General features: G+C 37.6%; 1 protein-coding gene across 2 annotated transcripts in view; it reads left to right on the forward strand.

The window, feature by feature from the left end:
* The window catches only part of rbks (ribokinase), a 37,343-nt gene extending 21,477 nt beyond the window's left edge, over window positions 1-15,866 (forward strand). For both annotated transcript variants that reach the window (XM_027168411.2, XM_047821217.1), the window contains exons 8-9: window positions 2,904-3,092; window positions 14,730-15,866. In XM_027168411.2, the coding sequence (XP_027024212.1) occupies window positions 2,904-3,092; window positions 14,730-14,912 (372 nt within the window). In that variant the 3' untranslated portion in view covers window positions 14,913-15,866. The remainder of the gene's footprint in view (window positions 1-2,903; window positions 3,093-14,729) is intronic.
* The last annotated feature ends 1,143 nt before the right edge of the window (window positions 15,867-17,009 follow it).

The raw sequence follows: 17,009 nt of genomic DNA on the forward strand, positions 1-17,009 counted from the left end.
ATCAATGAAGATTCACCGTGAATCATTACAGACTGGGAATTTTTTTCCACGAATTGTAGGGGTTGCTTAATGAAACTGTATTAGATGCTAGTGGAAAGTCTAATGGACATGTGCAGGGGATTGTTTCAAATTGTAGATGGGAATAAATATAATTTACACACACACACACACACACACACACACACACACACACACACACACACACACATATATATATAATTAGTATAATGTAGTATAATATAATAGATATAGGATATTAGTTTGTAGATGGGAATAAATTTTCATTGATTTGTATAAATGGACGTAAAAATATATTCTGTTCTGCATTGTTATATATTGAACACAAAATAATTTAGAGACAATATTCTTTACAATTGTATGTAATTTTATGTTACAGCATCTATGGAACATGTAGCAAATCTAGAATCAGTCATTTCTTCTCCAGTCACTTTTTTTCTGTGTTTTTTTTTTTTTTTTTTTTTAAACGTTAATAGGACCAAAAAAACAATCTTCCAGAAAATGGAAAGTCCTGGTAACATTCTCATGGTGTAACCCTAGAATATGTATAATAATGGAATATGTGGCAACCAGTGAAATAGTTGTTGCTTTTTAACCTAAAAATCAAATAATTATTACTGATATAAGTAAAAGAAATTCATGTAACGCATTAAGTAGAAGTTGATATGATCGTCTATTACGATTTAGCTTAAAAAAATTTAAGTCACGCTTTTAAAGAAACAAGTACAGTATAAACACCAAGGCTCTGCTACCAGGTCATGACCTGAATAGTAATAACAAAACACAGCATTCGGTAGTTATTTTCTTGTCGTCTGAATGAGAAATCCTTAGAGGGGGATGTCGTTTTTTTCCCACTTACGGTAACTGGTGTGCCTGGAGACGCCCTCTCTCACACCTTGGCTGGATGAGCTGACAGATGAGGGCATGGACTGATGGGAAACAGTTAAAGAAATAAAGAAAAACACTAAGGAAGGCAGATGCCTGGCTGGTGAGTCACACTGTCCCAGGGCTAAAGAGCTACGACTGCGACCTGGAGTATTTTGTGAGACCCACTTTGATGTGGCCAAGAGGTTTGAGAGGGTAAAAAAGTACAGGTGGGACATGAAAGTGAGAGCTCAATGTACATGTCGGCCTTGGTCTCGGCCTTCTTGCTTTTAGTCATGCTTTCATCCAGTGCCCTTAGCTGGGCAAGTGAAAGATGAATAATTGAGAACACACCTAAGCAGATAGCTCAGCCGAAAAAGATGAGTAATCCGAGTGCTCCTCTGTTTTGGCAGGCAGCCATGGAAGAGTAAAGGTAACATAACTAAAATACGTAAATATAAATGGGTTACTTTCTGCACTCACTTAAGCATCTCTGAAGTTCAGCTACAGTTATTTAAGAGATGCTATGGAGAGTCCAGCTGCGTAACAGAGAAGAAATGTAAGCATTAATAGCTTGGAGCTTGTGAGTCCAGATTTATGTGTTTAAAAGTGCCTGAATGCCACCACTGGGCAGATGAGTAAGGGACTGGGCAGGGCAGTAGTATGACTGATTTTTTGTTTTTACGTATGCGCAGTGATCTCTGCAAAAAACTGTTGAAGAAGATAATGTCCCTGCCTTTGTCACATATACTACACATTACAGAAGAGTAACATTATTTTCTACGCATAACCCATCAGCCATGATACAGCACCTCTGGGTTGTAGGTGGTTGTTAAGGGGTTGCTCAAGGGTCCAACAGTGGCATCTTCACAGTGCTGGGCTTAAACCTTAATCCTTTTAATCAATAATCTAGAACTAGTAGGACAGTAGGACCTTTCACATTTAATATGGATAAATTCTGTAAAACAGCCAAAAATTACATTAATCCACTTACAATTATCTACAACAATTAACCAAAATGTAGTTTTTTGGACAGAAATATTCTTCACTATCTCTGCTTTAAGAAAGAAAGATTATTTTCCATACCAGCAGGGGTATGTTTTTATTTAGGCTACTTTCTAACCTTGTTTTGTCTGACTTCCTGCAAAGATCATGTGCCAGATTAACAAACACAGCAGTAATTGCAGTCATTCTGATTAAACGATGTCTAAAATCCTTGCTTTCATTGCCATGCATTATGAATTCAGCTGACAAAATGTCTCCTGTGCCATTAGAATTTCATCAAAACACAGAAGAGCACCTACACACTCAGTACTGATTACATGTTAAAACTGTTCAACCGACCTCACAGAAACATATGAATAACAAGAGGTTTAGCCAAGAGAAAAGAAACGACTGAATTCATTTATTATTTCCCCACCAGCGTTAGTGTGAACAGAGCGTCATCAGTCAGGTGGAGAGACAGGATCTTGTTTAAATCCCGAGAATGGCTTTGTACCTCAGGTGATGAGACAGAGACGGACGTGAAAATCAAATTCAAAACTCATTTCCCACTGTAAACCTATCATTCTTTAATTTAGCAGTAATGTTGTTTTTTCATAAGTAGATTACTTCATAAATGTAGAGGTGTGTGGAGCATTTTTCATGGGAATTAAATCTTTAAATTCCATTTTCTCCTTTATCGAATTTAAAGCTGTAACTTTTTTTCTGTCTAAGAAATATGGATGTTAAATAGAACTGTATTGTAGAAGATGTCAAAAATTTGTTATATGAATGTTTCCTAGGTCACTACACACGCACACACACACACACACACACACACACACACACACACACACACACACACACACACACACACACACACACACACACACACACAGATAGATAAATAAATAGATACAAAGATACAGAGATGCATAGATAGGCAGTATGATATTTTGTCTTCAGGTGCTTTCCGAAGACTAATTATGTGATTTTCCTACATGTGTTCTGGCTGACGCAGCACTGTTTTCATCCCCCAGGCTGAGTTGCTAACGGGGGCTCATGTAGCGTCAGTGGATGACGCAGGACATGCAGGTCTGGAGCTGCTGAACCGAGGTTGTGCTGCAGTCATCATCACATTGGGCTCACAAGGCTGCGTGGTGCTGCAGGCCTCAAACCCCAATCCCAAACACATCCCTACAACTAAAGTCACCCCAGTGGACACTACGGTAAGACTACAGTCTATATCTATACACAGCTGCTTGGCTGTAGTCAGTGTGTCAGTGACTGATGGAAGCCTCGGTTAAGATACTGAGATTGTAGTGGAACTGCAAAAACATTAGCAGCATCATGCAAGCTGGAAGCTGGATGGAAAATAAATGTTACATGAGCCAATTTGGGTCATCATGCCCTGTATGCCTGGTCATGCTGAAAGAACGACAGATATCATGACGAAGTTGAGACATACGCTCTAATGGGTCATCGGTTACGGAAAATGCAATGCTTTCGGAACATGTTGGATTAATCATAAGTGAAAAATATCTGAGTGAGGGACTGAGTTGAGTGTTTACTCATCTGTATTTAAACTACGTACCTCAAAGGGACAACAATTGTCTGTGTTCATGGGTCATTCAGTTTAGAATTATGTACTTGGTTCCCAAAAGAAATCGCTTAAATATTACTGAAATGTGTTTCTGTTTATGAAAAACGGCCTTAATTTTGTTTGTGGTTTTCTGGCTTTTCCTTCATTATTAATATATAAAGAGGCTGACTCATTTCAAAGTGTGCTCTGGTGGCTTTGGCGTCATAACAGCTCTCATTTCCTGTTCTGATTGCTTACTACTGATTCGAAACAGAGTTAATAATGTAAAACAACTATTACAGTATAACAGTAAGAGGTATCACACTCCAGCTAATGCAAATCTGGACTTTCTTTTGGCAGAATGGAAAAGAAATAGATTTCATTTAAATAGATGATATGTACAGTTCCAAGAAACTACTCTAGGCCTAAAGAAACAGTGCTGTGGGTGTAATTTATGAGCTCAGAGGCCTGAACATTTGACATTTTGATCATTATGTCATGAAAGTAAGTGTAGTTTCATCCTTATTGTCAGCATTTGTCATAAATGTTTTAGTCTCTGAAACCAAGATCAATGAAGATTCACCATGAATCATTACAAACTGGGATTTTTTCCCCCAGGAATTGTATGTTTTGCTTAATGAAACTGTATTAGATGCTAGTGGAAAGTCTTATAGACATGTGCTGGGGATTGTTCCGAATTGTAGATGGGAAAAAATATTCTTTACACTTGTGCTGATGTTTATGGTGTGATACTGTATAGAAAGATATAAGCTAGTCTCTATTATGAGACAATAAATGAAGTGAAAACAATGAAATATCCCTCACTTACATAGTAAGGAGGATGGTGAGGGACATTTTAGAGAAAAAGTATGGCGGTCAATCTGTGATGATGTGGCGACTTTTGATAGAATGCATGGCATTTTGGAATGCCATGAAGTTACAAAAATGGTTCACACTCAGTAGATGGCATTTTTTTGACATGGGCATGAGAGTCACTTGTTATACAACCTGTAGGTTTCTGCTCTCTCTCTCTCTCTCTCTCTCTCTCTCTCTCTCTCTCTCTCTCTCTCACACACATACTCTCTCACTCTCACACACTCTCTCTCTCTCTCTCTCTCTCTCTCTCTCTCTCTCTCTCTCTCAGACTCCATACTCTGTATTCTCCAGTCAATATCAAGTATTATAAGCAAAGACTACAAAAAACATGGATTATATCTAGATTTTTTTAATTGCATTACAGTTTATTCGATTATTATTTTTGTACTGTCAGATTAATTAACAAAGACATTTTGCTCAGAACCCTTTTTCTCTCATCATTCACCAGGGTGCCAATAATTCTGGAGTTAAACTCATTAATCTGTCTGAACATCTTTCATCCGTATAACCATACAAACACCCGTCCGTCTGTGTTTGACTCACCTCTTAGCACTCAGTGGTTTCCACACAATTGCAGCTTTGCTCCCGCACACGTTTATTACTCATAAATCCTGGCTTGTTTAACTTTTTTTGGATGCCCTGATCCCTCTTCCAGTAAGTCCTCTTCCCCTCCAGCTGTAAAAAAAAAAAAAAAAAAAAAAAAAAGTGGGGGCGAATACCAGATTTTATCTGAACGACCAAACAAGAACGGGACATGTTTCTATCTGTTTATTTTTTACAACATTATAACAGGACTTTTTTTTTAGGAACATCTGGGGGATGTCTACTTTCCCTTCTCTGTCTTGATCGTTTTTAATTCTTTTTTTTTTTTTTTTCCAAAGAAGAGCTGACTGGAACTTTCATCAGCATTCAGCTATTGCGTTTGTGTTATGTGCTCTGTGTGGGGAAAAAAATTACGATACAATTTCACCAGAGCTCCTGAAAGCTTTGAGTCATGTTCAACCCCGCCGCTCTCTGTGCCTTCTCCTCAGTCCAGCGTTTTGTTTTTTTTGCCACGTCATTAAAGAATGCTGCGTGTTCAAAATCTCAGAATACCATACTTCACTGCTGAGCTCATCCTTGGTGTTAGTATCGCTTGGACAGTAATGTGAACACAATGTGTGACTCAGGTTGATGTGTACTGTAGCACAGCTATTTCTCATCATGGATCCTGAAATATTAGCTGAACACATCACACTCGATTAATCACCGGTCTGCTATTCTCTACTAACCGTCATGGAATCTCTGAACTGGACACTGAGCAGTCTCAAGTTAAAAGCATCAGCTGCTTCTCACTTGCTCGACAGCCAAGCTCTCACTGTGCGATCGAAAAGCCTTGTGGCATGGCACTAGATGAGAAAAGGAGAACGTGTAAAAACCCACGCATCTTTTTTACATACAGCTAAAAGTTCAGCAGCCTGCCGAGCACATCAAATATTCTGAACTAAAGCCAGGATGATGTTTCATTGCATCGCCATGAGAACAGGCATTACGGACACCTTTTATTCTGTGGCTGGCTGTTAACACTTTAAAATCTGGCAGATTTGGAATAAAAGGGATTCACGATGCTTACTAAAGGGCTTCTTCTTGAACCCTTTTTTCTGAAAAGGGAAGCTTTTGTTCTAGAGGTCTACAAAAAGCACAGTCTGAAGTAAGCTTCTCGATGTGTTGCTTAAGTAAAGAAAAAGCACGTTGTTGTGTTATATTCCTCTAACACGACAGCAGTTGGTCGATTACATTTTTCTTATTTATTGTAATTGATTCAATATTTTTAGTTACGTTTGAAGTTTGTGGAATATTCGAAAAACAAGTTTATTCCTGTTATCGGTGACGTTACAGCAGTTTGTCCTGCTTTCCCCCCCCCTCTCTTGAAGTTAAGACAAAAACATGCAGCTGGTTGTAGTACCAAGAAATCATATTTTGCAAAGTTATCTGTTCTGAAGAAATTTCCCGTCTCGGGAAGAAGAGCTTTCGCAAAACAACATTTAGTGGCACTGCAGAATAAGTGCAGTGATATATATGTTGTACCCAAAACTACTTTCAATAAACTGCTGTTATTTAAAATTTATTTAACCTTCTGACCAATCAGAAGCTCAGTATTACTGTAGTATACAATTATTTGACTGTGGCTTACATGATGACGATTAAGGCTTTAAACGCATATTTAAAAGCTATTTAGAAGTGTTCTGTAAACACATATTAAGTTATACGCATGTAATGAAGAAAGACAGAGTAATTAAACTATCAATACAGAAAGAAAAGAAATACAAGAGACATAACAGACAGGAAGAATGATTACAGTGTGATCATTATTGTTTGTGTGTGTGTGTGTGTGTGTGTGTGTGTGTGTGTGTGTGTGTGTGTGTGTGTGTGTGTGTGTGTGTTTTAGTAGATCTAAGGATCTGTGGTTGTGGTTTTGTGGTATGGCCGTAGGAGTCTTCTTATTGTTGGTTGTTCTGATATACAGTGAAGTCCAAAAGTCTGAGACCACACTGAAAATCTGAGAATTATTTTTTTTTTAGAATTTTTTTTAGAAAGTGCTGTAGAACCTGCAGACCCACTGTGAGCTGATAAAACAGCTTTTTTTCTTTTTACTAGAATATAGGGTGCCATTCATTCCAGAAAATGTCTGCATCAACATTACAGTCCACCATTTCAGAATCTCTTACTCCAACTATTATTTTCAGTCTCAAATTAAACCCAGGCATGCATTCATCATTCTACCAGCCTGTGGGTGTGAGAGAAAATCATCTGATGTGTATAAATTTCTGCAGACTAAACGTGCCTCTTATATCCACTGTATACGCAAACACACACACACACACACACACACACACACACACACACACACACACACACACAGAAGGACAGTGGGTGGGCTGACCTAGACAGCGCAGCTCAAAGTGGGTCCAGACAATTCAAATCAGAAAGGTCTGAGCTCAATGAGGAGGACAGGAGACGAAGGACCCACCACAAAGCTCCCTACAGGGTCGGGGTTTACTGGAAAAAAAAAACAAAAAAAAAAACACTACCGCTCACCTCCTGCTGCTGTCGGGAGAGTGATGTCATCACACAGACAGATGGATGAAGCACACAGACCACCACTGGACATTGGACAGCACAAAAGTTGCCAACGTGTCATAGCAATGCACTCAAACTATTTGGGGAGGAGAGGACTTTTCCTTCCCAGTGCTATAAAATAATTTTCTTAAAAGCAGACAAGTAAATAAAAAGCTTACACCTGTTATAAAATAATATACTACCAATAAATGAAAATGTATTATTTTTGATAATGGCTTAGGGGGAACAGCAGTTTAGTGGTTAGCACAACTGGTTGAGGGTTTGATTCCCCCTCTGCCCTGTGTGTGTAGAGTACTGTATGCATGTTCTCATTATGTTTTGGGGGTTTCCTTGAGGTACTTTTTTTTTCTATTACAGTCCATAGACATAGACTGATTGGCATCTTAAAACTGTATGTAGTGTGTAAATGTGTGTGTGTGTGTGTGTGTGTGTGTGTGTGTGTGTGTGTGTGTGTGTGTGTGTGTGTGTGTGTGTGAGAGAGAGAGAGAGAGAGAGAGAGAGAGAGAGTGAGTGTGTGTGTGTGTGTGTGTGTGTGTGTGTGTGTGTGTGTGTGTGTGTGTGTGTGTGTGTGTGTGTGTGTGTGTGTGTGTGTGATTGTCTCAAGTAATGTGTTGGCACCCAATCCAGAGTGTACCCTCCCTTGTGCCCTGAGTCCCCTGGGAAAAGACTCCAGGTTCCCTGCAACCCTGTGTAGAATAAGCCAAGTCGAGTCAAGTCAAGTCAAGGGTCAAGAAGCTTTTATTGTCCTTCCTACCATACAGTATATAGCTGACGCAGTACACAGTGAAATGGGACAACATTTCTCCAGGACCATGGTGCTACATAAAACTAAGACAGAGCTAAGGACTTAAGTAATTAGTCCTAGCCACATAAAGTGCATCTGTGCAACCTGGTGCAAACTGTGCAAGACAAAAGGCAAAAAAGACAGTGCAGGACAAAAAATAGAAGACATTGCACAAAAGCAGCACCGACCAGTGTACATACTGTGAGCGCTACAGAAGATGGAGGGATGGATGGATAGATAGATAGATGGGTGGGTGGATGGATAGATAATGGCTTATAACATAAATTTGTTTCTATAACAAATATAAAAAATAAGGCTATTGTCCATGAATTTTAAGAACATTTATAACCTCTCAGGTTGAAACTTCGACATGGCGCTTGGTGAAAAGCTGACAAGTGTGTGTAAAGCTTCATAAGTATTCAAATCTGAAATAAAACTCTAAAATAAATTTAAAATCTAAAATAGTTTTGGTTTCACGTCATACAATAAGTCCATACACACATGGACAAAAAAAAAAGGTTAAGTGATGTCCACATCCACAATTGATGTCTGATTTTCATGAGTCAATTTTCAGTACATTTTAATTTATTATTGTTTTTGTCAGTTATTTTAGTGACCACTGTGAGTGTTTCTTTCTGTAATGAAAGGGTACCAACAGTTTTGTCCCTGTGTGTATGTGTTATGGTATAATGGTTTTTATTCGAAAATTGTAAAAAATTAAATAGTCACAATGGCGGGTCACACAGTGATGTCAGTGTTACCACAATGGACCAGAAGGGACCTTGGGAACACTGGGAGGGGGTAAAAATTCACCCTAAATGGGATGCAGTCCATGTTTCATTAAAAAAAATTGGGGTGTTAATTAGTATTAGCCATAATTTGTACAAACTCGTACACTGTTTTTTATTTTTTATTTTTCCAAACAGTGACATTTTAACAAGTCATTTGTTCTAATATCCGTTACTGATATATTGTAGTTCTTATGTGTTAAAGAATTCCATGACCAACTGCATACTATGGAAAAGCTTCTTTGTCTCTGATCCATGTGACCTGTTCAGAGTGACTCATACTGTAGAAAAGCGTGACAGTGGGATGCGTCACTCCATGGAACCCATCACATGCCTAACATCTTTCTTTGTAGCAGATACACACATTTGTAGCTGAGTTTCCACTCTGGAGGTAGAGAAAATGAAGCTCAGTGATGGACAAATACTTTACAGTTGATGGACAGATCAATCCATCAGTCTATGCTTTAGGAAAGGGTCCTGCTATCACACACCAGTCCTGATGTTAAACAGTAGATTGGATGGATGGATGGATGGATGGATGGATGGATGGATGGATGGATGGATGGATGGATGGATAAATGGGTGGATGGATAAATGGGTGGATGGATAAATGGATGGATGGATGGATGGATGGATGGATGGATGGATGGATGGATAAATGGGTGGATGGATGGATGGATGGATGGATGGATGGATGGATAAATGGGTGGATGGATGGATGGATAAATGGGTGGATAGATGGATGGATGGATGGATAGATAGATAGATACATACATACATACATACATACATACATACATACAAACAAACAAACAAGGAGGGTAAGCCATAAACATTCATTGCCAACGAAGCTGGCTGTTCACAGAGTGCTGTATCCAAGCATGTTAACAGAAAGTTGAGTAGAAGGAAAAAGTGTGGAAGAAAAAGATACAGAACCAACGAGCGAACCACAGCCTCGAGAGGCTTGTCAGGCAAAATCTATTCAAGAATTTGGGTGAACTTCACAAGGAATAGACTGAGGCTAGGGTCAAGGCAGCAAAAGCCACCACACACAGACGTGTCAAGGAATTTGGCCACAGTTGTCGTATTCCTCTTGTTAAGCCACTCCTGAACCGCAGACAATGTCAGAGGCGTCTTAGCTGGGCTAAGGAGAAGAAGAACTGGACTGTTTCCCAGTGGTCCAAAGTCCTCTTTTTAGATGAGAGCAAGCTTTGTATTTCATTTGTAAACCAAGGTCCTAGAGTCTGGAGGAAGGGTGGAGAAGCTCATAGCCCAAGTTGCTTGAAGCCCAGTGTTAAGTTTTCACAGTCTGTGATGATTTAGGGTGCAACGTCATCTGCTGGTGTTGGTCCACTGTGTTTTTTGAAAACCAAAGTCACTGCACCCGTTTACCAGGACATTTTAGAGCATTTCATGCTTCCTTCTGCTGACCAGCTTTTTAAAGATCCTGATTTTATTTTCCAGCAGGATTTGGCACCTGCCCACACTGCCAAAAGCACCAAAAGATGGTTAAATGACCATGGTGTTGGTGTTATTGACTGGCCAGCCAACTCACCAGACCTGAACCCCATAGAGAATCCCATATGGTCTATAGTCAAGAGAAAAATGAGAAACAAGAGACCAAAAAATGCAGACGAGATGAAGGCCACTGTCAAAGAAACCTGGGCTTCCATTCTACCTCAGCAGTGCCACAGACTGAAAAACTCCATGCCATGCCGAATTGAGGCATTAATTAAACCAAACAAGTATTGAGTACAAATACAGTAAATGAACATACTTTCCAGAAGGCCAACAATTCACTAAAAATGTTTTTTTTGAAGTATTCTATTTTTTTGAGAATTGGTGGGCTTTTGTAAAATGTGAGCCAAAATCATCACAATTAAAAGAAAAAAGACTTAAACTACTTCAGTCTGTGTGTACTGAATTTATATAATACACGAGTTTCACTATATGAGTTGAATCACTGAAATAAAGAAAGTTTTCCATGACATTCTAATCTATTGTGATGCATCTTTATATTAAATAATAGTGTTCATTTGCAATATGATTTGTTTTGTTTTTGTGGAGGAGAAATAATGACTGGATTAATATAATGGGTGGAGGATAGGGAACTACTTCAGTTATTCAGGGTGGAGTCGTTACCAGACGAGTGAGAAATTTTCCAGAGCCGTTGCACGACCACAACATGGTTTAGAAGCCAAATGGCTGCTCAGCCAAACAGCATGTCATGTGATTTACTGTAATCTGAAAGACAAGAATGTGAAGCGATGATGTGACTCTATTTAGCCGTGAACCATAACTGCGGGTCCATTCGCATCCCACCGATATTACATACAGTATGCAGATATGGAAATCAACCAGGTTAAAAACATAACTAACTAACTTCTATTTCTCTTTGTCTCATTTCACTATATCTATAATTTGCCATGAAATACTGGATAATCATTAAATATTTCAAAAATCCCTTTCTTTTTTTTTGTATTAAAGTGTAAAATTCCCTTAATATCATGATTACATTATCCAAATTCCCTTAATATCATGATAAAATGGCCACCACCACACCAATATATTATTGTATGATTTTATGGCTCCTTAAAAAATATATGGAAAACTTTTTTTTTCCCCTTAATTTTTGTTTGTTCAAAAATTAAAAATTTAAAATTACTCACTTTTTTCCACATTATCACTATTTACAAGAGTCTGGACAAAAAAATATTACATTTTAATTTACGTTATACTTTTAATATATACATTAGACTGGCATCTGTATGCAACCAGCAGAGAAAAAAAATAATAAAGATATAATAATAATACTTTTGTGTGAGACAGGTCATCTTATTTGAAACAGATAAATGCATGTTTGCATGGATTTGAAGTCACAAGGGTTAAATGGCACCGTAATGATGGGGTGAGTTTAAGCAACGATGAGGATGGTGTCAATGCAGTCGCATGGTGAGGACGGAGGCGGTGGTAGATGATGCAAGTGTTGAAGGTGTGCAATAACGCTGGGGGTCTAGGGAAGAGCCATACGTATGAATAATCAGATGAGCTTCTGAGAACTGGTGGTGGAGTCATCTGTGGTTAAAGCTCAGTAAATTACAACATTCCTCATCGCTTTCCCATCTGTACTCCTCCCAATCCAACCCCCATCCGACTCCTCCAGACAGCGTTCTACACACAACAGCCTATTATATTTTAACCATTTTAGAATGAATAGACTTTGGCTTTAGAGCTTAGTGCCTGATAAATTTTGAATGTGTGTCTGTTGGCATCCGATCCAGGCTTTTCTCTCTCCTCGGTGTTCGCGGTGCAACACTACAATCCTGATCACAATAAAGCTCTTACTGAACATCACTGAGGAATGTATGAAGGATAAAAATTGCCTTATCCTTACAAAGTGGCATTGTCTGTCAATCAGATAAGCTAAAATCCACTAAATATAACCTTCAGGCCCAGAGCAATAGTCATGCCCTCGACCTCAACAAGTCACACAGGGGTCTGAGGTCTGTCTTTGTTAGACACTGACCTGAGCGTCCTCTCTCCAGTTCAGCCTTATTGTTCACTTGTTCACATTTCCCAACACCAACCGAGATGAGAACAAATGACTCAACACAATTAACTTCCAGTCATCATCAAGTGCTGCCATTCACAGATGGTAATGCTAATTTACTCATTTTTTTCTTTAACGTCCTGTCTGTGTTTTAAAAACAAGAAAAACTTGTCACGATTAACTTTTAATTGAATAAAACTTTTCCAAGTACAGATTTGCTGTTAGCAATTTAGAATATCATGTAACAATTTTTTTTCTAACTTTAGCTTATAAAGTTAGCTTTAGCTAATAAATAGACAATTAGGCTATCCTTAAAAATATTTTGGTTTGCAGTAACAGAAAAAAAAAATAAAAAAAAATGTAGGTAGGTCTATATTTTTTTTTCAAGTTTCAATGTAAAAAAAAAAAAAAGTACAATTTTGGTGAGGATGATTACGTAGGTATGACTTTTAAAAAATTAGCATATCGTGACGTCACTGACTGGGTCTTCAACCCGTGCCTTCGGGCGCATTAAAACCTTATTTTGATGCTGGACACAGTTTTTCCAGAACTTTGTGCCAAGTTAAAGCGGTGTCGAGCTGTTTTAATGCATTTTTTAGATGTATTATGGTGTCCGAACTCGTTAATATAATTTTATTTCATGTATTAGTTGCTTGAAGAGTTAAAAAAAAATTTTTACAACCGGCAAGTCGGCCGGACTTAAAGCAAAAAAATAAATAAAATTGAGTCGGTACTAAATTGACAGGGTCGGTCGGGTTATGGCAAACAAGAATATTTTTAAGGATGGCCTTAAGCCGTTTTTTTTTTAAGGAAAACACGTGTTAATGATTCTACGGCTAGGTTTTTGCTTGGTGCTGTACTTTTAGCTCTGGCCAGTGCTAGCACAGCAACAAAGGTGTTTATTAAGTAAACAAAATCTCTAAGTGATGAGGCAGCTTTTGCTTCCAGCTTCTAAAAACAAAAGCTTTATGCTTCAAATATTATTTTCCGGTGACATTCTATGGCATATTAATGAGAAATCTAACATAGTAGTAGAGGAGACAGCAAACATAATTCACTGAAATCCACAGCAGTTATATAAAGTAGTTGCGCTGAGTAATGAGAGAAACTCGGCTCGGCTAATTAACGACGTACGAGATGATGAGCAGGAATGTTACTTTGGAAGCTGATCTGATTGATTGAGTGTACAGATGAGGAGGTGAAAGAGCACTAAAGCACTACTGCGTCACTTGAAGAAGAGATAAGGCACCATTGGTCACACAGTCATTAGCTAGCCAAAGAATTAACCCACAATTCTGTTATCATTTCATGTTCAAAATGATTAATTACTTTTTGAAAATTGTTTTCCTAGTAATTTAATACCATCCCAGTCAGGGAAGCACTTCCGGTCTCTGAAAGATAACACAGAGAGAATAAGGAGGAGGTTCTTCCTGCAGGCCATTCGGGCCCTCAAAAAGGACAACACCTAGAACTATTAATACATAGACTTAGAAATCCAGTCTTCAGATTTCTGTACACAACACCCACACTACTAAAACTCCATTTTTTTGCCATCTATCTTGCCCTGTGGTTTTCTGTGTCTATGTAATTAAACATTGTTTTCATGTAAACTGTGTTTCATGTCATCAGACATTCCTAAAAGCATTACTCTACTAACCGCTTCTACTAGCACTTTGCAACTGGTCCCACCATCTTTTCTGTGGTAACGAGGTGGTGGAATGAACTTCCCCTAGATGTCCAAACAGCTGAGTCACTGGCTGGCTTCAAACAATGGGTGAAGGCCTACCTCTTCCTGAGACACTTAAACTAGCACTTATTTTCCCTGTTTGTTTTATATATTTTTAAAAATGCTATAATTTGTCCCAACAGAGTTTTAGGCTGACATCCTTAATCTGTGACCCAGTGAACCAGTGTTGATGTGTTCACGCTTTGGAAAAGGGCGTCTGCCAAATGCTGTAAATTTAAATGTAAATGTTATAGGCGTTTCACTGTAAGTCCTACTGGGTACAGTTGTGTGTGTGTGTGTGAACAATAAAATATGATACGTAGTCTAATTGCCATTGAAAGTCACGTTAATCGTGGCGGTTGATACGCAAGACATGAACTAAGACACGTCCAAACGAACACGAAGCGTTAGATCTCACCACATATCACACTTGTGTGCAGGGTGCAGGAGACAGCTTCCTGGGTGCACTGGCCTTCTACATGGCCCAGTATCCGTCTATGCCTCTGGAGGAGATGAGCAGGAGAGCAAACCTGGTAGCTGCAGTGTCTGTGCAGAGCGACGGCACTCAAACATCTTATCCGTTCAAGAAGGACCTGGCAACAGAACTGTTTCTGAAAGAATAATCTCTTACCTCAAACATAGCTCCAACAGAATTGCTGTATATAAATTTATACCACAGCGCTGTTTAATTCTCAAATCTGATTGGTCAGAAAGTGGGCAATATTTAGGGAATAATAATAATATAATAATAAATGATATATATAAAAATATAATATAATAATAAAATATAATAATAAATGATTTGCAGGGACTCTTGTGTGTTCCACAGCATTACATCTAACAATATACTGGTAAATGTGCAATTTGTCATTCATTAATAAACTTAATATTGTAATCTTTGGCTGATTGCTCAGGTTTAAGAGGAATAACACTCTATACACTGTGGTGTTATAAACAGATAATCCATTTCAGGGTATTATGACCAACATGGATTATTCCATATATTTACTGCCATTCTTAATCCACAAACGCTTTTGGGAGATGTTGGACCAATTGGTGTTGGAGTTCAGTTAAGGTGAGACACATTAAGGGCCAGAGCATATGATTTACATCACGCCATCCGACGAGCCACAGTGCACCACTGATGTGGGCGGAGTCATCCTGGAAGAGGCCACACCTATGTCCATGTTTTATTACAGGATTGAGGTGAGCAGTTGTCAGAAGAACTCTGCATTTATATACAGTGATGGTAAAATAAATGACTTTGAATGAGTGTAACAGTACCTGTACTAAAAATCATTTAAAAATGTAATGTTTATGGAATGATTACATACAAAACTAAATTATTAAAGAAAAATAATTAAAGATATGTACCAACTGTGTAACTTTGTTATAATAATAGGAACAAATAACAGGACTTCCAGGGTCAACGGTCAGTGTTGTGTCGCTTTGATTAAAATGTTGGTTTTTGTCTCCAATGATATTAAAAACAGTTTTTAGTCAAGTGTGTGCTTCACTACTGTAAAACAAGCGGTGTGATGATATTCTGCCATTAAAGTAAAGCGTCTTCACTTCCATATGCTTTCATTTTGACATCAGCACTTTGGCGAGACAGTTTTTCCTCCTTCGAAATTCTTCACTTAAAATCTAATAACTAAAAGAGTTTTATAGTTTTATTACTTACTGCAATGAAATTCAGCAAATCAGAGTGACAGGTAACATCAGCTAGAGAATCTTATTCAAAACAACACACACACGTGTGTGTGTGTTGTTTTGAATAAGATTTTATATATATATATATATATATATATATATATATATATATATATATATATATATATATATATGTGTGTGTGTGTGTGTGTGTGTGTGTGTGTGTGTGTGTGTGTGTGTGTTCATAAGTTATGGGTGTAAATGACATCCTCTTTACTAGGAACCACGCTGGTGACATTTCTAACAAATATTTCATTCAATACTGCTGACATTACTCACTTGACTAAATGAAATAAATTAATCATAACTGAATCCACTCCTTGAGCCACAGCCAATGTTTCAGAAAATGATGGTGGAGAGAAAAAAGAGGACAAATCTGTTTTGTTTTTTTTTTCTGGAGAAAATGCCAGCATGTGGTGCAGATTGTGTAATTTTGGAACAAACCGTTCCTTATGGAGGGGTTAAATAGGTAACTATCATTCAGATATAAAGTAAATCATTTTACAATAAATACTATATTTACAACAAATGTGTATTTGCCATTTCCTGACTATTAAAAAGACTATTAAAAAAGCTTTGCATGAAATCAGACTGATATACAAGGTTTTATTGCCTATATTCATTTTTGTTGCTTAAAATATGTAATTAGGTTATTTTATAGGTAGAATGTTTATGTATTCGTATATTTTATAAAAGCAAAATAAATAAAAAATAATTTTCTCATATGTAGTGACATACGATCTCAGAAAAGTCAGTAATGTTGTACTTCAGTTAGACATTTTAATAATTTATTTAGGAGTTCTGTTAAATATTTTTTGTATGTAATATATTTTTAAATATCCAACTGATCAATTAAATTAAAACCTGGACAATATAATAATTAATTATCAAATCTAATTGTTAGGTACAATCTTAGTTAATTGTTTATAAATCAATTTTAAACGTATTAATAGGTCACAGAGATTACTACAAGTAATCATTTTTTCTGATGATGTATTAAAGCCTTT

Source organism: Tachysurus fulvidraco, chromosome 12 (genome assembly GCF_022655615.1).
Source record: "Tachysurus fulvidraco isolate hzauxx_2018 chromosome 12, HZAU_PFXX_2.0, whole genome shotgun sequence".
Classification (NCBI taxonomy): Eukaryota; Metazoa; Chordata; class Actinopteri; order Siluriformes; family Bagridae; genus Tachysurus; species Tachysurus fulvidraco.